Raw genomic sequence first — 23,169 nt, 5'->3', positions numbered from 1 at the left:
TAAATACCAAACCCACCTCTCTATCCCCTCAGCAGGCACTAATGTCTCTTTCTTGTTAGGTAATGGAGTTATGATATTTTAGCTGCTGGAATGGGAAATGCCTGCATACATATCAGAAATAAACAATGTGAAGATGGTGTAAGTGCATGCTGTAACTCCATGGCTCATTGACTGTTTGTGTACTAAATTAACCAGTAGTGCGTAGCTTTATGTGAAATAAAACATAATACTGCAATTTCTAGAAAATGCTCAGCAGTTACTGCTCACAGTAAATACATTAGTAAGATGGCTGCCACAGACTCTGCTTGTAACACTCTACAGCACTCTCATTCACCAAATATTTACTGAACACACCTATTTCCAATTATGGACTTAAGGGATTTAGTTTTATTTATATCACTGCAAAGTAGTACATAATTCTCTGTCATCAAAACAGCAAACTATAGTTGAACTTCTAGTTAAATAAATCAATATGTCTGCATGTTGACTGAATTAGAAGAAAAAACGTATATATGGCATAACCCGTTTTAAAGTAAAACTTAAATATGACCTAGGATTGTCGAAAGTGTGCGGTATGAACATATATACCCTATTAAATCTGTGTCAGGTCAGCATTGCAAAGTTGTAATTCATACCAGAATACAAGTACTGGCTTGCCTTTATATGTTACACCAGGGTGAAAATAAAAAGTAGTCCGACCCGAACTGCGTCCTTTACTTCAGTGACTCTTGTGATGCCACGTGACGATGGCAGAAGTGGGTGAACGGAACACCTACCAGCCAAAGACAACATGACTGGTTACTGTGTCATAGTGCCAAGAAAATAAAGTACATTCTGAGTCCTTGGAGAAAGTCAAGTGCGTGGGTGTTAGTGAGCTGAGCAAAATGTACATCTATAGACTGTATCCTTTGTGTTGATAAGGAAAAAAGATTAAGATAAAAAACATAAAAAATGTGTGAAAGTCTAGAAAATACGACTTTTCTGTCAAAGTGATCATGCTTGGTAAAGTTAAACCTACTCAAACCTATTCTACCATCAAGAATAAAGAAGAGATAACAGAAAAGATGTGTTCTTGAGCGGTGCTTTCCGAAACGATACAGTTTTGTATTGTTTTGAGTCTTTTGCATGGTTTTTAAGTTTGATAATCACACCCTTGAAGTCACCCGAAATAGGATGGGTTCCCGTTTTGAGTCTGAAGGTTTCTTCCTCATAACATCTAAGGGAGTTTTTCCACAGTCACCTCAGGCTGTTCATCAGGGATAAATACACAGAATTCACTTTAATTCTTAATTTCTCCAAAGCTGCTTTGAGACAATATCCGTTGTGAAAAGCGCTATAGAAATAAACTTGAACTTGAACAATGCTACTGTATGAAAAAGAAGACTAAGCTCTTTACACATGTCCACTCACTGGGAAAGAAAAGTGAAGGGACAATCCCTAATCAACACATTTCACCATAATGCAAATAATATTTGGGTGGACAGTTTAATCAAGCATGATGTAAAATCAGAAGACGAGTGCTCAGACGGCTCCCAGTCTCCAGGCCTGAGCTCACAGTTTCAGCATGACGGTTGCCATAGTGACACTGTCATTACTATAGCCTTGTGGAATGTGCTGCCTAACTGGGCCACTGATCATTTAGAAGCCTAATTTTAGTTCTGCGGTCATGTCGGGACGTGATACTCTGTCCTTCAGACAACACCAGGAGGAAGACTGAAAGAGAAATGACTAGATGTCTCGAATGCCTTCTGTCTGGCACCATGTGCATGCAAAAAAACAAAAAAAAAAACAAACAAAAGAGATGGGACATGGGACAGGGCTCTACTCTGAGAACAATGTCTAGCCTGTGCTGTAACTGTAAAAGTAAAGTAGAAGGAAAGTTTGTGGGCAACCAAAGCGGAAAGACTCAACAGCACTTTAAGAGGAAGTGCTGAGAGATAATATCCTTGAACGTGACCCGTGAAGAGAAGCGGTTTTGATGTCATCTCATGGCGGTTTTCTTTACTGCTGTTGGATTAATTAATGGACAATGATGCCATCAACCAGCTTTCAATCAGTACCATGTGCACAACCTCTCCAGAATTAATCCAGGAACAACCTTGACTATCAACCCAGGATAATAATGAAACGCCCTTTTTGTTTTTTTCAGTGTGTGATAAAAAAGGTAAACAGAGAGCACTTTGCCTGTGTAATGTTTAAGTTAAGCCCGGTTAGACAAAAAGGTGCTGGGTGGCTCTTGAAACTGCAGCTAAGACCTGAAAATATTCTCCTCAGACACATTTGGCATGAGGAACCATCCTGCTGCAGCACCAGCATGTTAGCAATCAGTGGTGTTTAGAAGAGTCTGTAAAAAACTGTCTGGATGTAGGTTATAATAATAATAAAATGTTTAATTTTTTGAAATCTTTTATTTAATGACAGACCACACAAACACTGTCTTAAATGTTTGAGCCAATGTATAAACTTGCTGAACTGACTGCTTTTCTTCTGTGGCTAAGCAGATGGATTGCAGTGTTAAACGTTTTCGTCCCTTCTCTCCCCCTTTTCTTTTTTGTCACACATTGTTTCTCGATAAAGACTAAAACTCTTCTTGTCTTCTAACCAACTGGAGATTAAGAACTTATGAACGGTCGGTGGTTATGAAGAGATAAGGCCTGGCCTAGAATTGCTCAAAACGCAGGAGACGTTCAGAGAACTAGATAATGTCAATGCTCAAGCCAATTGAAAATTTCTGCAGTGACCCTGGACGGATCAACACGAATAGTGCCTTTGGGATGTCCTGTCGTCCTCCACCCCCAAAGTAGAAGGTGACGGGTAGGAATGGAAGAGAGCAAGAAATTCAACCTGCTGCATGCATGCAAAGAGAAACGCACGAAACATGTCTGTGTTTGCATCCCTCCCTGCCCCTTTCCTCTTCGACCTGTGACAAATCCCTCTTTGCACCCTTTCCAAGCTCTGTTGAGGAAAACAATCGGCCCTGTCACTCATTCTTACGTGACAAAGATGAATGTGGTGGATAGAGAAAGTGGGAAAAGGGAGGGGTGTGAAGCCTGGAGTGATGCCCATGGCTGCTGGGCATCACAGGAAAGACTCTAGAGGACCAGGATGGCAGGCTGCAGTTATATCCAATGACATTCCCACAGTGTGGCACAGATGGCCAACTCGGGTTCTGCTTGGTGCCAGTTATCAACGGGGTCAGGTGCCAATCCGCTGGGCTCAGTTACAACACCGGTGGACAGCACTGGCCATCAGCGGTAGGAGTGCTGGCTGGTTCTCCCTGACCCTGGCAAGGTTTGAGAAAAAATGCAGTCTGCCTGCAGCTGGAAATTTCAGGGTCATTTCAAGAACGTGAGGGAGAGTAAGCCAGAGCGATTGCTCTCTTCTTGTCTCGCTTCTTGTCTCTGCCAAGAAGTCCTTCTCCATGCTCCTCTTTTTTTCTCCTCCTCATCTGTCCCCCCTTCTCTTCTTCACCCCTCCTTCCTGTCTTCCTTTCGTTCCCCCCCTCTCGCTTGTTGTGTGTGTACGTCTCACAGCTCTTTCACTCCCTCACGTCACTCAGACGCCAAATCAACAAAAAATGCTAATGTGCATGCAAGGTCATTTGTGAACACTGCTGGTATGTATATTTTTAAACACCTATAACACACACACACACACACACACACACACACACACACACACACACACACACACACACACACAAACACACAGCTGTTTCTCCTCCCATATCCTATCCACGTTGTTTACATCCAGCTCCATGTTCTCCATCGATACGGGACATCCGACGCTGCTGACTTTGCGTTCGGGATACGTGTCCGAAGAGAAATGCACATGCGTGCACACATGTGCTGACGACTTTGCCGTAAACACGTTATATTACGTATACGTAAATGCCGACACCGACATCAGGATGCACGGTGCACAAATCAGGACAGACGAACACATGTGCACACACACATACACACACATACAGACAATATAGTAAAAAGGAATAAGGCTTTCACTTACGGAATACTCGATGGTCCCCTTGGGTCGCTGGAAGGACATACGGCGTCCATCCTTCTTGTCAGGCGTCTTCTTCTGGCCGGTATCTGAAAGCAAGCGAGGAAAGGTGCGCATTATGTTCATCCTCCTCTCACAGCTTGTCACAAGCTGTTGCTTTTCCCAGCCTTGCGGCTAGACGGTTCATTCGTTAGTGGCGTTCGAGCGGTCCCTACCAGCCAGCTAGTGCTGCGAGCCGATCCTCTCTCGCCGCTTTTTCTCTCCACTCTCGCTCTTCCTCTCTCCCTCCCCCCCTCCCTATTTCCCTCCCTCTTGCTCCCCCTCCCTCTCTCCTTCCTTCCTTCCTTCACTCTCACAGCGCAACGACAGCCTAAAAGGCGTCTTCACCTTGTTCTGCCTCCTTCTGCTTCTGTTTCAAGCAGTGACCTCTTGTAAGGGTGTCCACAAATTTGTGTGTGTGTGTGAGTGTATGTGTGTGTGTCTATGTGTCTATGCCTGGACTTCATAGCATGCATCTTCTTCCTTATTGGAGACGTTACTGCTAGGTGAGTCTGGGTGTGTTCTGAGAGCCTGATGTCTGCAGGATTTGTGTGTAGGTTCATAAGAGGTACCTGGGATGTTCATTTAGCCCTGCATGAGCAGTCTGCGTCTAACAGGTCCCTCACTTGAGTTTGTGTGACAAAAGAGAGACTCGGCTCAGGCACCATGAGTCATACAGCAGCCCTGCTATTTCTGGGGTTCTGGTGTGTTGAGGAGACAGCGGAACCAGCGAGTCTGCTCTGCTTTGATCATTGATGTGCAGGCAAAAATAGGGGAATACAGATTTGTGGATTTTAGGTTCTGTTAAGTTCTTTTTAGGTTTAAAAAAGAGATTTTTTTTTAATGATCTGGGTTAGGGTTAGGGAAACGTTCATAGCTCTGTACTCAAATTTGTATTCAATTAGAAGCATTTCGATTTTTACCTAAAACGTCAAAAAGTTTTGAGACTGGCTCTGTTTACAAGAAAGTACTAGAGTTATCTATGTTTACACACTATCACCTTCAAGCACAGCGATACAGCGCTCCCAGCGTTCTTGCCACTGCTGGGATGTCTCCTGAAAGTCTTAGTTTCGAAGTGTGTCACGCACCTTCTGCGATCCACGCTGGATCTCTGCAATGGTGTCAAAGATTGCAAACTTTTAGCTGGATCTTCATCTTCAGGAAGAGGGAGAAGTCTGCAAATCGGGCGAGTAGGGAGGGGGCGGATGTGAGATCATGTGGATCGTTCTCCAACGATGATCACGCACAAGTTGGCGAATGGTTTCGGTTGGGTTGAGCTCGGTGAAAACTTTTTTGCATTGAGCTTGCGTTTATGTTTTCCAGCGTTTGTTTTTGTATTCGTTGCATGTCAACGGAGAAAAAATTTCATCACTCTTATTCAAGGCGAGTAAAATGAGTTAACACACATTCAGAGCAGAATACAGGTTATGAAATATAATTTTGAAGCATGTTGTGCATTTTGTGATCAGTTATTTTGAGTTATCATAGCCTTTGTATACATCGTGCTGCCACGTGATTGGCTGAGTGGACTACGTGAATAAAAAGGCATCCAGCTGTTTTCTTTTCAAATGCCTATTGAGTAAAGAAGCGTATTTGTATACGTTAAGCTTTATCCCTTTCAATAATAATTTACATTCCCACAGAAAAAAAGGGAGTAAATGAGACATCTTTATTTTCGATAAACATAAACCTGTATTTGTATGTATTATTTTGTTATATTTAGCTTATGTGCTATTAAATAGGCCTATTCACACAGCAGTCTTACGAGCAAAACAAAGAGTCTAATATGTGTCTCTGGCACAGGGGCACAAGCTCCACCAAATCCCTCGAGAGTGAGTCAGTCACTCCTCAGCTCTGGAACATTCCTCCATCAGCTGATTCTATCTCAGCCACCCCTCTACTCTGACATACTTTTAAAAGACATTCATTTACCACTTATTTCCTACATTGTCCAGCATGAAAATCTTCAGGAACTGAACAAGACAAGACAATGGAAATGAGAAATTCATTTATATTTCAGTAGAAGATAGCAATAGATCTAATGTGATCATGAATATAAGTTCATGTGGGTTGTCTTGCATTGCATCTGACATTTTCCTCACTAACAAAAAACCTGCTCGAGCATCACATTGTCCCAAATCTGGCTCATTAAATATATACTTTACATGGGTTGGAGTGGAAGATCTTGAGTGGCCTACTACAGAGCTCTGACCTCAACACAACTGAACTCTTTTTGGGTTGAATTAGATTTATTTAATTTATTATAACCGCAAATGAGGATTAAATAAGGTATGTTCAAAAAGCACATACGAATCCTATGGTCAGGTCGCAACAAACCTTTGTCTATTTAGTGTATGTGCTTTCACCTATAAGACAAGGAGGTTATTGTAGCCAGCAGTAGCAACACAGTGTAAATGTTCTACTCCAGTCACATGACTCTACGTCTAAAAGCCTTGTGTTTGCTCACACAAAGTAGGCTCTCATGGAGAGATTCTGCCTCGCCAGGGATCAGGACTGAGCTTCACCTTTAGCTAATAAAATCACTGGCAGGGCAAGATAGATTTCAGACTCAGCTGTCAAATAGCTAGTGCTTTATTTATTAACATTTGAACGTTTAGACACATTCAGATTTAAAGAAATGAAAATGTGGCCAAATCAGTGGCCCATGTGCCTGGAGTGAATAGTGTCTGGGCTACTGTTTTATTTTTTTCCCTCTGTCTTTCGTTTTCATTTGTCTGTAATGATCTATCTATCTATCTAGCTAGCTAGCTATCTAGAGAGATTTATCTTCATCAGCCACAAGGGTGTTAGTAAAGTCAGGTAGTGATGTAAGTGAGGTGAGGAGACCTAGGGGGCAGTCAGCGTTCCAATTCATCCCAAAGTTGTTTAGTAGGGTTTAGATCAGAGCTCTATAGCAGGCCACTCAAGATCTTCCTCTCCAAACCATGTAAAGCAGATCTTCATGGAGCTCACTTTGGTGCACAGGGGAATTGCCATGCTGGAACAAGTTTGGGTTTTCAAGTTCAAGTGAACGCATAATTGTATTATACCGCATCCAAAGACGTCCTGTACAATTGCTTGCCTTTAGCTTTGAAAAGAACCACATATGGCAGGAAAGGAGAGTTGTCCCAATTATAGACTGTCTGTCTGTCTTTTTGTTTTTGCAACAGTGTCTGTGCTGTGTGAAAGACAAGAACGCCTTTCTGACACGAAAAACAATTTTACTTTGCCAACTTGGTTTACTGCCAGCTGCAACTGCCCAGCTGAAGATATTTTTAGTTCACCCACTTATTTGCAGCTGAGAATGGTAGTGGATACATAATAAGCAGGTGGTTCATGGACACACACCAACAGAGAAACAGGAAGAAGCTCTATTTTAAACCGTCACAACACAATATTGTGTATTAGCTCCAATAGTTTTCTATTAAATTGATAAAGCACATTAGACATTACACAGCTGCACCTGCCTGATCTGATTAAAGATTCAACAGTGCTGTGGTATAAAGTAGGTTAATCTACATCGGGCCTCTGCAATTTAATAATTACCCGGTTTAGTAGGTGGGTTGGGAAACCCCTCTGGACTGGAACAGGGAAAACCTGACCTACATTGTAAAGGTTTGTCACAACGGTGCTTACTGTAATGTATACAAATATTAATCATATGCATTGTGATGGAGCAAATTCTCAACACCAATAAGCCCTCGTGAGCCAGCTGCAACCGCAACTCATTACTAAAGTATAGCGAGTATATCTCTAGAGCTCTATTTTCTATAATCCAGTATCATAATTCCAGTCGGTACCGGTGTATTGTTACAGCTTTACTTATTAAGCCTATATCTGATAAATCACTTATAAAAAATAGATCAGTGATAAAAAAATATATAATTAAGATGCTTCCTTAAGTTGGTTACCATACAAACAAATCATCCCACCAAAAGATCGATTTTCACCTCTTCAATAAGAGAACGTGGCCTGAGGTTTTATTAACACTGCTATTTTTAACTAGAAAACGTCTGATCAAATCGAATGCTAATCTCATTTACACATAAATCCTGTACACATAATTTAATCTAAGATCTAGAAAGACAAGACGAGTGAAAACCAATCAAAATGAGTCGATGTTCCAAGATAGCTAATACAGGATTGGCTTAAATCATCAGCTCATTTTGATTGATGGTGAGCCAAGAAAGATCAAATTTAAGGACCATGACCTTTAACCCTGCAGTAAGGGAGAGCAGGTTTTACACAATGTTTACAACATGCACAAACAGCTGCGTTTCCTCACACGTCTACATGTGTTTCCTGACTGCGCCGCCTGCATAAATATCCTGAACAAACTGGGTACAGGGCATCGTAAACCTGCTAACAAATCAGACACATGCGCATTCGCCTAGTGGGAATCTGATGGAGACAATGTCTCTCTGAAGAAATTTCCATAGAAATAACAACTGGAGACTGTAAAGCACTAAAACTTGCACCAGCTGTCATTTCATAAATACCCGAACAGACTAAGACAAGTTTTCGACAAAGGGTTAAGCGTTCATCACATGGTTTAAACATTTATTGATTTTCAGATTTTTAGGTTCTGTGGCTCTCTTTAATATCATGACTCCAAGTAAAACTTTTTTTCAGTACATTTTTTCCAAGTGTAATTGGAGAAGTTAGTCATGTCCACACACTTCCTGATTCTATTACCAAACATTGTAATTTTCACAGCTTCCAGTGACTCAGTCAGCATCCTCCATTGTTGGTCAGAGGTAGACTTTCCTGATGAATTACCTAAAGTACTGAAATCTGATGAGTGCTTCAGGCAATGTTTGGTGAAGCATGCAAAGACAAGCTAAAACTTCTTGCCCGGGGTCAGCAAGTCCACCTTGCACAGCATTGCACTCACTCCCCTCATGGCCTGGCTGCTTACTTCATCATAGCCTTAATTCATTCACCTTCATTTAATTTTCTGCTCAGAGAGGTGGCGCAATTAGTGTGAAGCGATGACTGTATTGGGTGCCATGGCTTCAGGACACTAAAGGATGTAATCAGAGTAGTTTGGAGCTTCAGTTGTGTGTGTGTGTGTTTATGTTGGGACAGCAGTTTGGCCACAGCTTCGAGATGTGGGTAGGGGAGTGTTCCCCACTTTCCCCTCGTTAACACCCGACTATGCTCAATTCATCAAACCCTGATCGTGTCAGTGGCTCGGTGAGTCACTTCGCGCCTGAGCTTCTCATTAACACGCGCTCTGGGCTTTAATTGCACCGCTCTGGTTCTATCCATTTGGTGCTCGAACGTGGCATTTAGATTGCAAATCAAATCAATCCACAGCTACTGTATAGCTACTGTAAATCATGGCTATGTTTTTAACTTTCTAAGTGTCCTTTATGGCCAATTTTTAAATCACTGAAATTACATTTTCCACATTCTGATGTTTGATGTAACTTTCACTGACATTCTTGAGATGCAGCTGCAGGTTTTGCGCATTAGATTGCCGATTTACATGCATGTGCAGGTGTACAGTGTATCCTCCACGGCCTGAACTACATTTCATGCAAAACTCCATAAAAGTCCCTGCAGCTTGCTGGGTCATAACCTCTGCACGCCCATGTGACAACCTCAATCACCTGTTGATAATCTGGCTTTTGTGGTGACACCGACTTCTCCAGTTACACCCCCCCAAATCAATACAGAGAGAAAAAAGTGCTGAGATAAGCTTAAGAGAACACGGATTCTGAAACACAATACTTTACCCCTCCACAGAGTCCTCAAATCTCCTGCCTACTCGAATATCTTAACAAAGAGTGATCTTTTTTCAAACAAGTGAGTTTTTTGTTGCTGTTGTTTTGCTAAATCTATCTATCTATCTATCTATCTATCTATCTATCTATCTATCTATCTATCTATCTATCTATCTATCTATCTATCTATCTATCTATCTATTTTTAATTAGTAGTGTTTTTGGGGGAATTTTTCTTTCCTCCTTTCATCAATATGCAACAATAAAAAATATATATATTTTCAGCATTTTAGGATGCACATTTGTTTGTAAATTTAAGCATATAGTTGTAATTTCTTTTTTTTTACTTTTTAATATAAGATTTTCAAGATTACTTTTTTAAATAAAATATTTAAATGGAAGATTTTAATATACTGTTATATATATTAAAAAAAAAAAAAAAAGGATCTGTCCTGTAACACAAGGGTAGCGGAGAGCAGATACAAGTCCAGAAAAACTTTAATAAATGAATTATATTACAAACATACTTTTTCAGAACTCATACCTCCCCTCCAGCTCATTCTCAGTGTGATGCCTAAGAATAAAAATACCCCTTGCCTGATTTGTAACAGCAGTGTGATTCGGATGCAAAACAGCAAAGAGCAGACTCTTTAAATTTATCTGCGTGACTGAGAAGAGCATGAGGCCATGCCATGACTAGTCAGTGAACCCTTCCTCCTCTGCGCTGACCTCGTGGCACATTATTCATCTCCCAGCATGTGGATGCTGCTGACAGCTTCAGTACAAAATCTATACCTCCCTTTAATCCAGCAGGGGCGGAGAAATAGAGCAGGTCAAGGAGGAGAGAGGGGGAAAAAAAAGAAAAGAAAAACAGCCATTGCTATTTGGTGCTACATGGACTCGGTAAACACTGTTTTTTTAGTTTGGCTTGTAGTCAAAGTCTGACTAGCAATCAGACGGAGGGGCAGGCGTTTTTTGGGAGCTGCATGTCGGCCCCTCCCTGCCAGTTTGCCATTTAGACTGCATGAGTGAGAAGCAAATAACGACGTGCCAGCAACAGCCTGCAGTAATCAATGGCAGGCTGAGGTGAGGTCATGGTGGCAAACCACGTGAGTTGGATCTTCCGATTCTGCTGCTCTAGCTAGCTTTCAAGGGCTAATGAGGAGAACAATGAATGAAAGCTAACAGGCACAGTTAGCATAGGACGTAATGACTAAATGGTGCTAAAAACAAAATGAGGGGTTCTCAGTCAGGCTTTTATTACTATTTGTGCATAACAGATGCACAATGAAGATTTCAAGGTTGCAGGCTGTAGTGCTTAAAATCGCCCTTTAGCGGCTTTCACAATATTCCCATGCAATTTGCCCGAATTTGGCTACTTCATTTGAAATGTCTGTTACTGTGTTCTGACCCTGACAGTAGCTCTTCTGCTAGTCAGATCAGAGCTGCTCAGTAACACAGGCTTTCCTTCAAAGGAAATGCAGAAAGCTTTCTACATAATGGGATGGCCATGAGAGGGCTTCTCAATGTGACTTTGCAGACTGCTCCTTTAACATTAGAAAATGTATTCAATCATCTTCAGCGAGCACTTTATCCATTAGACCCGTGTCTAATACCACATTCATCTAAACGTCTGGGGGAAAAAAAACGTTCCAACTCAGGAACATGGGTCTTTTCAGCAGGTGACTTTCAAATCGACGTGTCAAAAAACACGAGTCTTTCCTTTAGCTCGACCGACAAACCAGCATGTTTGTGAAATCTATGCCGGGCACAGGTTTGAGAAGATAAATATATATCACTCATCAAAATGAGTGCGCTTTCTAACAAAAAACTACGGTCAACGGTTTCTCTCACCACTATGTAGCTTTAAGGTTTTGAAAGCAAATCGTTCAGAAAATGAGTTCAGACTTCTCATTTCCGAGTTAAGTGAAACGTAGAATAAATACAAAAATTTTTTGAAGGTTTTTCAGGAAAATTCACCTCGATATTATGGAATTTTATGCTACACTTCCTCACAGTGAGCAGTAATCATAATGCACAAACGATTCCAGGATCTTTATTTCACATCGACATTAACTTAAGTTTGAAAGTCAGCTGACCTCAACTGATTACAGAGCATGCAAACAGAATCACTCCTGTTATCTTCGCGAAACTTTTCTACATCAATGTGACAAAACAGGTTGCTCTGTTAAGATCCTGAAATCTGGTCAGACTAGCTTAAAGAGCTGTTACGATGCAATCAGAAGACTCACTCTAGAATTGCAGTGAGTGTAATTTTATGGGTAAGAAATTTCTAGGTTTGCCCAAAGTGTGCAACTCTTGCAAAAGAACATAAGCGAGAAACTCAAATTCCTGTTGCTACATTCTAGAGTGTCACGAGCCTTACATAACACCAACCGCACGATTTCCTAATTTGAAGAATTTGATACGCGGGCTTGTCGTGTCTGCAGCTACCGAACGGTTGCGTCATGCATTAGAGAGTGCATTAGTAAACTGGAATGTGAATCTTGTGTGTGGATGAAATAAAAAGCATGATTATATATTCAATATACATAGCAGTGCTTAAATGACTTCCTATAACATGCACAAGACTTAGACTGGCTCGCTGGTCATGTGTTTCTTGTGAAAATGCCCTTCTGCTTGTGGTGAATAATTGTCTCTAATACCTCTAATGTCTTTCCATGCTATTTTGCATGGAAGGCGAAAGCTGTGCACCTCATTCGTTGCTGCACTAATCAGAGACTGCAATTAAGCAGCCTCCGAACCTGGCATGCTTTAAACACATAATGGTGCGTATCTATTTTTAAAGCGCCACTTCAGTTACTTTGCTGTCCGTCAAAAATGGCTGAAACTCTCAAACTCTACTGCAATAGTTTTTTGGCATGTTTTCACTTTAGGCACAAATATCCAGTTTGGGCTTGGAGATTTTGTTCGGAGCTTTCTTGTACAATTATTGTACATCAATTATATATTATACAAGAATGTATGTAATTCAATTACATACATAACGTGTCTTCCTGCAGGGGAACCTGATGTAGCATGCAGGTTGCCATGCATTTCCTTCTCAGCAAGCATACATCAGTCGTATTAAAAAGTGCCTTTATGGTGTTGCTGCTGATACAGAATGATGACGACACGGGAGCCGTCACACCTCCAGCGTACATGCAAAATTCTGCGACTTGACATTATATGCATAACAAATCAGGTGGCTCTGAAAGAGGAAGTAGTGTGGCAAGGCAAATAGCTTTAGAGTTAAGTTAAGACTTGACATCAGGTCACAGTTTTATTTTTAGTTGGAGCATAAACAAAATCTGGAAAAAAACAAATAACTAGTTTACAGCAAATATAAACGCAATCGTATATAACTTTCACCATTGGGTCTTTACGAATACGCCGAATGACCAAGTGTGCATTGTTGGTGCTAAAACACTTTTCTGACTCCATTTGTCACACAATGCACTAAACCTTTAAACATCACATATGACCACGTGACTGATTTGCCAATCCAACACGCCCAGCAATCAGAAAACAAAACATATTAGCACAGAAGCGAGAGGCATGTGCTACAGGCCAAAAGGTTGTTTTCTCAAATACAGTAAACGGAAAATCCTTAAAAATATAATTAATAATTATATATGTATTAATACATTGCATTATTTCAACAGAAAAACAATTCCCTATAAGTTTTTTGGTCTATCGTGCTCTCCGCGAGAGACCGGGAAAATCAGCCAAACTAATTAGTTATGTGGCAAATGCATTTAGGCGATAAACAGGGGGCGTGAGATTCGAACCGCGGGAATGCAGGGGTTTACTGTATCTGGCAACGCAATTGTAGGGTCTTTGAAAAAGAAAAAGCCCTAAACTCAATTGAGTTTATTTGGATTGAATTTGGGGTTTTTAGAAAGAAAAAAAAACAACAACCTCTTTGTGCTTGAGTGTGACACACCTGCCATAAATTGTCACCTTCCCAAGCAATGACTCAGATTTCATTGGCATTGGGATTGGGATTAGAATAAAATCAGAAATAAATAAATAAAAATAGCAACAGCAGAATCCATATACATGCAGGGAAGCTCTCTATGATTAAGTATGATGTGCAGGAGGGAATTGTTTTTGCCTGGTTTGGCTACAAACAAGCCCTATTGGTAGCAATGTTATTACTGGGGAAAAACTTTTTTTTTTTTTTTTTTTTTTTAGGAATATGGATGTTTGTAGTTCATGGCCCAGTTAACAAGGCTGCTAATGTTAAATATTCACTTGCAAAAGAATACACATTTATAGTTTACCATAGGTTTAACTGCATCATATAGAATCCTCCTACTGATGCAGTTAAACCTATGGTAAACTATAGGAATCCTCCTACTGATGGCTTTTAGCTGAGTGATGCATTAGCAGTCACAATCCTTTCATTTTTTTAGAAGTTGTTATTATTATGTTGTTATTATTATTATTATTAATATTATTATGTTATTATTATTATTATTATTATTATTATTATTATGTTATTATTATTATTTTTTTTTTCATTATTATAGTTATGGGAATTATACCAGGAACCAGTTATAGGAATTATAGTAGAAGTAATTTGAGTTATAGTAGTAGTTATCGGAGTTATCGTAGTAGTTATATGAGTTATAGTAGAAGTTATAGGAGTTATAGTAGAAGTTATGAGTTATAGTAGCAGTTATATGAGTTAGAGTAGATGTTATAAGAGTTATACTATGAGTTATAGGAATTAGAGAAGAGGTTATAGAAGTTATAGTATGAGTTATAAGAGTAATATTAGAGGTTATAGAATAATTTATGAGTTATATGAGGGAACATAGTAAAAGTAATTTGAGTTATAGTAGTAGTTATATAAGTTATAGTAGCAGTTATAGGAATTAGAGTAGACGTGATAAGAGTTATACTATGAGTTATAGGAATTAGAGAACAGGTTATAGAAGTTATAGTATGAGTTATAAGAGTTATAGTAGAAGTTATGAGTTATATCAGAGGTTATAGATTAATTTATGAGTTATATGAGGGATTATAGAAGAAGAAATGTGAATGGTTAATGGTTTAGTCAGCAGCAGAAAGTTTTCCCCTCAACATGTCAATCCTCATGGCACACCTTTCAACGTTTTTAACATGTAAACATTCAACAAAACTTCACATAACATCCTGTAAACTGCTTAAAGCCCACCCGTGTTTATACCCCACGCCACGCTCGGCAGTCAGCACCCAACCCACTCTGAGTGTAGAAATGCTAACTCGCTAAAACAACCCCACGACTTCCAGATAGTTCCAGATCCGTCTACAGAAAACACACAGACATGAGTGTGTGTGTGTGTGTGTGTGTGTGTGTGTGTGAGAAAGAGAGAGAGAGAGAGAGAGAGAGAGAGAGAGACCTGCGCGGTGAGTCTGGGCGCCGTCCGTGCCGTGACCCTGCTCCGAGTAGTCGGTGAAGTGAACCTCGCGCGCGGCGGCAGCGGCCCAGACCCGGCCGGAGATCGCGTCACGGACAGCTTTTGCTCCCGAACCGGTCCACGAGAGAAGATAGTCCATGCTCGCGCCGTTCACGCGCACATGCAAATAATGCCTAATGAGCCTTGATAACTTGGGGCGATCGTGCACGGTGCACGCATGAGTAAGGTGGAATACCAGCACTCACACACACTCACACACACTCACAGAAACAGGAACTGCAACGGACATCAACAACTGCGAAACTTTTCTCCCTATCCGCACGCACGCGCGCGCGCGCCCTCGTCGCAGCCGTTCACTGTTCACCACAACTCCTACCAAAGCAATTCATTACACCATGCACAAAAAAAATGGTTTACCATCAGTTTCCTGTGCTTCTTATTGAACGTCCCATTTCACAGCTAGAGCCCATTTGCTCTTCTACAGAGCTTTATAGCAGGTCACTCAAAGCTATTTCAAGCAAATCTTCATGTTGGCATGGTGTATTTTCATTGTCATTTGTTATATTTTTAATGTTATTACTTTTACATATTTTGCATAATCAGTACATTCAAAGCAAGTGATTATTTATAATGAGTATATCCAAAGTAAGTGATTCATGTGTGAAATCCTGAGAAAGCATTAGTCTACTTACCAGGTGCATTGACTTCATGTTTGGAGGTCTTGGACAGGCCAAGGCCTGGACCATGCTGAACCACATGTTACTTTTGATATTTAAAAAAACAAAAAACAAAACAAAAGATGGATGGATGGGAATTGCCACCATTATGCCAATAAAAGTCCTGAAAGGTTTATAAGAAAAAAGATAATATATAAAATAGAATTATACGAAATTATAATCATTATGCAAAATAGAAGAAAAAAGAGGGGTGTTATCTAGGATGTAAGAAAAAGTAGAAAGAGGCTGTGCTATGATTTTGGACAATTCCATGGAACTGTCTGACTTTGTTTCTGATGAAATAAAGCCTAATTGACATCACAACGCTGGATTCTACATTTAGTCTACTATTTTTGATTGGTGTTTTAACTTTGTTGCTCAATTTTTTTATTTTGTTTTCAGTTTCAACTAGTTTCAACACTGGCTTTGTGCACAAGGGCACTGCAATGCTGGAACAGGTTTGGGCCTTCTAGTTCGAGTGAAGAGAAAATTTTATACCATCACATCCAAAGACATCTTATACAATACTGAGAATTCAGCTTTGCGTCTACAGTTCAGGGGAAGAACCACTTACACCTGAAAAAGTCAGGTGTCCCAATACTTATAGTATAGACTTTGTGTTTAATCAATATATTTTAAAATGAGAAACCGTTGTAAACTGAATTTTTTGATAATAGTCAAAAACAGAGCTTGTCACGTTCATAAGAAATCCCTGAACACTTACCCACAGTGGACAACGCTACTAAAAACCTCAATATTTTATGATTTAATAAATTTCAATGCTAAACAACAGAATCTGTTATCATTAAAAGTGTCTGCAATACAACAACACAATGACACTGTCTGAATAATATTCCTTTTGCCAAATCCAAAACAGAGCTTTCAGAGCTTTTATTATAAAATATATATCCTCTATAATATATATATATATATATATATATATATATATATATATATATATATATATATATAATAAAAGTTTTGAAAGATCTGATTATATATTATATTTAATAATAAATTAAATATAGCATTTCTAACAGGAAGGGGTCTGCTCATGACTCTACAAACTATTAACATATAAAAAAAAAGCAGTCTGATTTCTATCAAGAGTACTGACTATCAGTGATCAGTGATAGGAGTTAATATGAAGAAAGATAGTTTCAAAAGAAATAACTTGCTTGTTTTTTTGTAAATACAGCCTAAAAGGGTTTGTGTAGGCGGGACAAGCAGTGGTGGTTAGTGATTGGCTGTAGGGAGCAATGCTTCTCAGTGATTGGTCGTTCGTTGATAAATCATTTTTACATAAAAATAACCAAATTTCCCTTTAGGGCAATATATACTAAACATAAGCTATAATATACCATAAATTACAGTATATAGGATATAGGATATATATATATAAACAAGCACATTCCAGATTATATATTACAGGTATATTGGAAAATCTGTTGTATGAAAATGTAGTTATAAAACATCAGGCTGTCAGCATCACATTCAGAAAGACCAACAGAAGTGATAAACAGCTTGTTGCGGTAGTTTACATTATTATAACAGACAACCTTTAGCATGCTTTGCCTATAATACTATTCCCATACATTGGTTGCGCATGCGGCCAGTTTGCTAGGGTGCAAATGTGCTCCTGATGAATATGTAAAGCAAAATAAACAGTTTCAATTCTCGCTTTTATTTCGTGCAGTCATTTCTGAATCTGACTAAATCTAAAAGGGTGTTGATTAGTTTGAAAGCAGCTCACAATAGTCTTGGATTTAAGGCCCATCACAGGTTTACATTAAGGTACTTATATATAGAATCGTTTCTATAGTAACAGGCCATTTACAAAGACTCATATGGACAAATGCTTCACGTAATATTAGCCTGAATTGAGCATGTTATTTTATTAGGGTCAATCTATCACTGTTGATATGGCGATGTCTGGTAAAAGACATTTACGGGAAGAGTCTCCAATGTAGGCACTTTGTAATGATCAGTACATTTTCCGTACTTCTATTCAATGCAGGTTTCTTTGTTAACTCATAAAGTGTGTTGTTAAGCAAGACTATCCATTATATTACCAAAATAGGGACCGATATATCCAAGAGTATTTATTATGTTATATATCAGCTAGAACGCAAGTTTGTGGAGAAGAGGCAAAAAAAAGTAGGTTGCCTACAGCGTGATTTCATGAATAATTCAATAAATACATAACGGATTGTAATTATCCTGTAAGAAACATCGTAGCAGGGGTTGTGTTTAACAATTTACAGTACAGCTCCCAAACTGCGCACTTTAGCGTCACGTTGTTGAACACGTTTGATTCCACTCGAGAAGAGCTCCAGCAGGTGTGTCAGTGCCGTGGAGGTGTGCGACGCCGTTCTGTGGCACGAGTATGGCATGGGCTGTCTGGTCTCTGACAGGAACATTTTAAAAAGGTTGGGAAAATTCATTTTGCTCTGTGAATCTGTAATTGCTGATTAGAAATTTCACGTCACTGGTGGTGGTGAAAAAGGCTCCAGGTAAGAAATGTACATTCTGGTGTCAACATCATTAAATAGTTGCTAAATATAGAAACAGAACAATTCAACTCCATTTTTTCTCTCCCTCTTTCTGAGTGTATAAAATCATACAGGAGTGAAATAACATTTCAAACGTAGGGACTGGGTAATCTCATCCATTCCATTCCTCTACTGACTCTGATCTGATCATGTTTGAACAATTGCTGATTGCTTATCTTTTGTAATTTTTAGATTAGACTTGCATTCCAAAAGGTCACAAGTAGAAGCGTTTCTTCTGCCAAACTTAAACAAGACCAGAAATCCGAAGACACTGAAGTCTCCCCCTCTGCTGGAAGACTCGAGTATTACAGTTACACCTCACACACTAGTGATCGGAAGATCAGATCATTTTAGTGACTTTGGAGCTCTTTCATCAAAACAAACGAGAACGAATCTTTTTTTGAGGCATTTAGTTCATTTCTTTTCTTTGACCGTAAATAAAATAAAATGTTACATTTTCAATAAGAAGATCCCCCAACATGTCTACATACACAAATCTTGACTACAGATCCAAATATGTATACCTGTGTAATGCACAGCATAGCATATATAGGAATCACTAGATAAAAGAACGAACGACTCTGACGGAGTGTAGAGAGGTAAACTACTCAATTCTGTTTCCTGTACATAACCTACAGAGGTTTGTGCTTGTGCGCATCAAGTATAAAATGAACGAATCTCTCATTGAGACGACTTGTTCTTCTGAGTCACATGAAAGACTCGTACAAATGCTTTTGTCGCTCCAGCTAGCAGGGTACATCAATGCACCTCTGAACACTGTACATTTTATTACCCTGTTGTTTGTATGAACCCCTAGTGATAGAAATGTACCTTTGTGTCCTGGTATGGTTTAAAATGACTTTTCACTGCTCTCATTATGGAAAGATATCTGGATGCAAGATTTCCTGTATCTTGATTTTCCTGTGTGTAATCTGCTCTCTCACATGTCCCGAATACCAAATGTGGTCATAAGACTTGTAGCTGTTTGACAGAAAATATGCCTTGCTTTTTATGATTCCTTCGTTAACTCCCCGTTGTAGTCTGTAACTATTTTTCGCCCAATCCCCTGGAATTTAGCAACTAATAAGTGCAAAGGAACAAACTAGATTCTGTAAATGCAACACCTGGTGTTGGCATCTGGTTATATAGACTGCAAAAGTCTGGCTACGAGAAGACAAGGGAACAGAAAGCTCAGACTGGGACGCGAAGCATCACTAGACATTTAGAAAGCTCTCTAGGATCTGTATTCATTGAGACGCTGTAGTTTTGCCCTGCACACACCAGCCCCACTGGGAGAAGCCAGGAGCAATAAATAGGTTTGAAAAGGCCGCAGAGGTTGTGCACAAACCTTGTTGTGCTATAAAGTACTGTGTCGCCAACAAAAAACAAGTCGCCAGTGCAATCATCAAGTCATACGTTATATGGCACATGAAACTATTCTATTTTATATATATATATATATATATATATATATATATATATATATATATATATATATATATATATATATATATATATATAATGAGCCCTGGCTGAAATAATATTTACCATATAATTGGAGTCGCGTTATAATTATAGCCTCCTGCATTACGAGGTGATATCAAAAGCTTTCGAGACTAGTTTTGTAACACGCCAGCAGATGGCAGCACGAGGCTGCACGCACAGTCACAGGGAGCACCGACCTTCATTAGTCAGTCTGTTCTGTCACAGACATTGTTCTGTGTACATCGGGAGCTGTTCTGACCACGTGCGTTACCACGACTGCTATTCTGACCATGTGCGCTCTCTGTCACCGAACTCTCCTCACACATAAGTTTTTCGCCGGAAACAACATGATCTCACTTCCGGACCCACCCTACTCGCCAGATTTGGCCCCTGCGGACTTCGCCCTCTTCTCGGAGATGAAGATCCAGCTCATGTCAGAATCTTCCGGGGTTGTGGCGCGTACTTCCGTGTCGCCAGCCATTTTGGCATTTTTCCCGTGCCACCCAGTATTTAAGGACACCAGACATTAACTCACAGCCAGATTATCTCACCGGAATTTGGACCTTTGACTGTTTTCTGGTTTGTGTTGTTTCTCTGCAAAATATTGCTCTGTTTGCTGTGTCTGATTTTTGGACTGTTCTAGGATTTGTTTTTTTTCTTTCCTGCATTGCTCTGCTAATGGTTTTAAAATTAGGACTGTATTATTGGACTGACCCTTTGATCTGCCCTGTGTTGTCCCATTCGCTGGCCTCTGCTGGGTGGACTATATTTTTGGACTTGTTTTAATCGACCTATTTTTGCTCCCGCACCAGTATCCTGCGTTTTCGGACAGTCAAGTTTTCGGACTTCCTTCCTGCTCATTGCCTCATTTTTCCCTGCTTATAATATCATTGAAACGTTTTCACCGTACCCATTTTGCGTCCTGCATTTGGGTCCTTCCAGTCACCGCTACTGACAGCTCAAAGGTGTTTTGATTTTGAAAGTGTGAATCGCAGAAGGTGCTTGATAGCTTGAAAAGAAGACTATCAGGATACATTCCAGAAATGGCAGGAACGCTGGGAATGCTGTATTGCTGTCCAAGGTAACTATTTGCAAGGTGATAGTGTGTAAACTTGATAAATAAAGTAAATAAATATAGATAAATATATGATGATTAAAAAAAATGGATAAAAATTCTAGCTCATGTGGTAAAAAAGAGGGTAAATAGCACTTTCTTCTTCAAGCAATTACTACACATAACATGAGTAGCAATTTGAAACAATGAAGTTGGGCAGCTTTATGTGTTGTGGAGGAAGACCAAATTAAAGTATTAATTCGAAATTGTAATTAAATTAGAAATAAGAGGGAAAACTGCTTTATTCTGCGAATTGCAACACTGCACTGTTATCAAATGGATCTTTTTTGTGGTAGGAACAGGAACAGGAAATCCACTTCACAGTGCTTTGCATTTGCACCCTTTTCCATTTATAGCAAGCCAGATTCAAAAACATTTCTACTATATTGACGAATAAAGGCAAAATCCAGGCAAAATACCCCCCTCATAAGCCCTTCTTCAGCCAGATTCTAAAATACTTATATACTTATAACAGGGTGTACAGGATCAAGTGATGTTTTATAAGAGTGGAAGCAAAATTGTTAATTCATATCAAACATGATTAATTACAACTAAGTCTATTAATACAGAAATATAATGGCAGCCTACTAGACTCAATTTAGATGTCTATTTCGATGCCTGTTTTTTTCCCCTCATCACTGCTATACAGTATGTGTAGTTAAATTTTTTAATTTTGAGCTTTTCAATTGTGCAATCATCAGCAAATTACAGCAGAGTGAGGAAATGAATCAACTTTATGAAGAAACCGGAAATCTACTTTCACAATGCTTTGCAGCATACCCTTTTCTTATAACAGCAAGCAGCACTCAAAAAAACAATTCTCTTACAGTATATAGACAAATAAATGTAAAACAAAGAAGAGCAAGCGTCCCCTATCTTCAGCTCTCCTACTCAGACTGGAAGATACATCTGTACATGTTAAAAAGGCATCGATTAGCGTTCTTCTGCAGATAATTAAACCGCAGTTTAACAGCCTCGTGAAGGATCCGCTTGTTTCGAAGATGCAAAATAAAAAGGAAGAAAAAAAAAAGAAGAACCTTATTAAGCAAGACAGATTAAAGCCAGGCATTCTCCTCCCACTCTGTCATCCTTTCAGTGTCTTCTCCAATACATCAAATCAATTCCGTCTTCTTCTTTCCAGAACAATAGCAAGAGTATGAAATGAATTTCTGCAGAATGAGATGGATGGACATTGTCCCCAAGGTTGCATTAGTTCTTGTACATGAGCTGTGTAAGATCTTAGTCAATTCAAGTTTATTTGTAGAGTGTTTTTCACAACGGACATTGTCTCAAAGCAGCTTTACAGAATTTAAGAGTTAAGGTGAACGATGTGTATTTATCCCTGATAAACAGCCTGGGGTGACTGTGGCAAGGAAAAACTCCCTTAGATGTTATGAGGAAGAAACCTTGAGAGGAACCAAACTGAAAAAGGGGAACCCATCCTCATTTGGGTGATATTAAGAGATTGGTTATAGTCATTATAACAATACAGAACACTGGACAGTGAGAACTAACATGAGCAATGGAATGTAAGATTATGAGTAATGTTCTTTTTACAGTCTTTTGAGGTTATGGAGCTTCTCCATTCCAGAGCCTTTAAACACTCAAAGATGTGGAATCCAATGGAGCTGGTACGTCTCTAGATGGTTCGGGATGTTTGCAGGAGTGCACTGAGAATGCATTTGAATTCCATGCTGTAAAGTTTGCACAGTTTTTGTTGGATTAGTCTTCAAGCTTCAGGGTTTTATTTTTATAAATGCAACATTCTATGAAAGAAGATTTTAATACAAAACTACAAATACAATATCTTTAAAGTATTATCAGGAGAAAAACGACTACCGTTACAAACCGAAACACCCCGAACAGCCAACATCTGCATGTTAGTCTGAGCGTTTTCTGTTTGCTGAGCCAATTAGTCAGACAGAAATGGGGCCAATACTCATTTGGCCCTGTGCAGATGCAACTAATAGCATAGGCAGTCATGCACTTCTGCTCTAATGAATAAGCACTAAATACAAGAGAATTCACACACACACACACACACACACACACACACACACACACACACACACACACCTCACACACACACACACACACACACACACACACACAGCCTGTGTATCGG

At 39.5% G+C, this 23,169-nt stretch overlaps 1 protein-coding gene across 9 annotated transcripts in view; it reads right to left on the bottom strand.

The window, feature by feature from the left end:
• oxr1a (oxidation resistance 1a) overlaps positions 1-23,169 on the bottom strand; it is a 176,390-nt gene that overhangs the window by 46,771 nt on the left and 106,450 nt on the right. For 7 of the 9 annotated variants that reach the window (XM_046834018.1, XM_046834017.1, XM_046834015.1 and 4 more), the window contains exon 4: positions 4,009-4,091. In XM_046834018.1, the coding sequence (XP_046689974.1) occupies positions 4,009-4,091 (83 nt within the window). Of the gene's footprint in view, positions 1-4,008; positions 4,092-4,217; positions 4,242-15,159; positions 15,496-23,169 lie in introns of those variants that run through there. The other 2 variants (XM_046834013.1, XM_046834019.1) reach the window with 2 other exon arrangements.

Source organism: Silurus meridionalis, chromosome 21 (genome assembly GCF_014805685.1).
Source record: "Silurus meridionalis isolate SWU-2019-XX chromosome 21, ASM1480568v1, whole genome shotgun sequence".
In the NCBI taxonomy this organism is placed as follows: domain Eukaryota; kingdom Metazoa; phylum Chordata; class Actinopteri; order Siluriformes; family Siluridae; genus Silurus; species Silurus meridionalis.
This window is presented reverse-complemented; position numbering and strand designations above follow the sequence as displayed.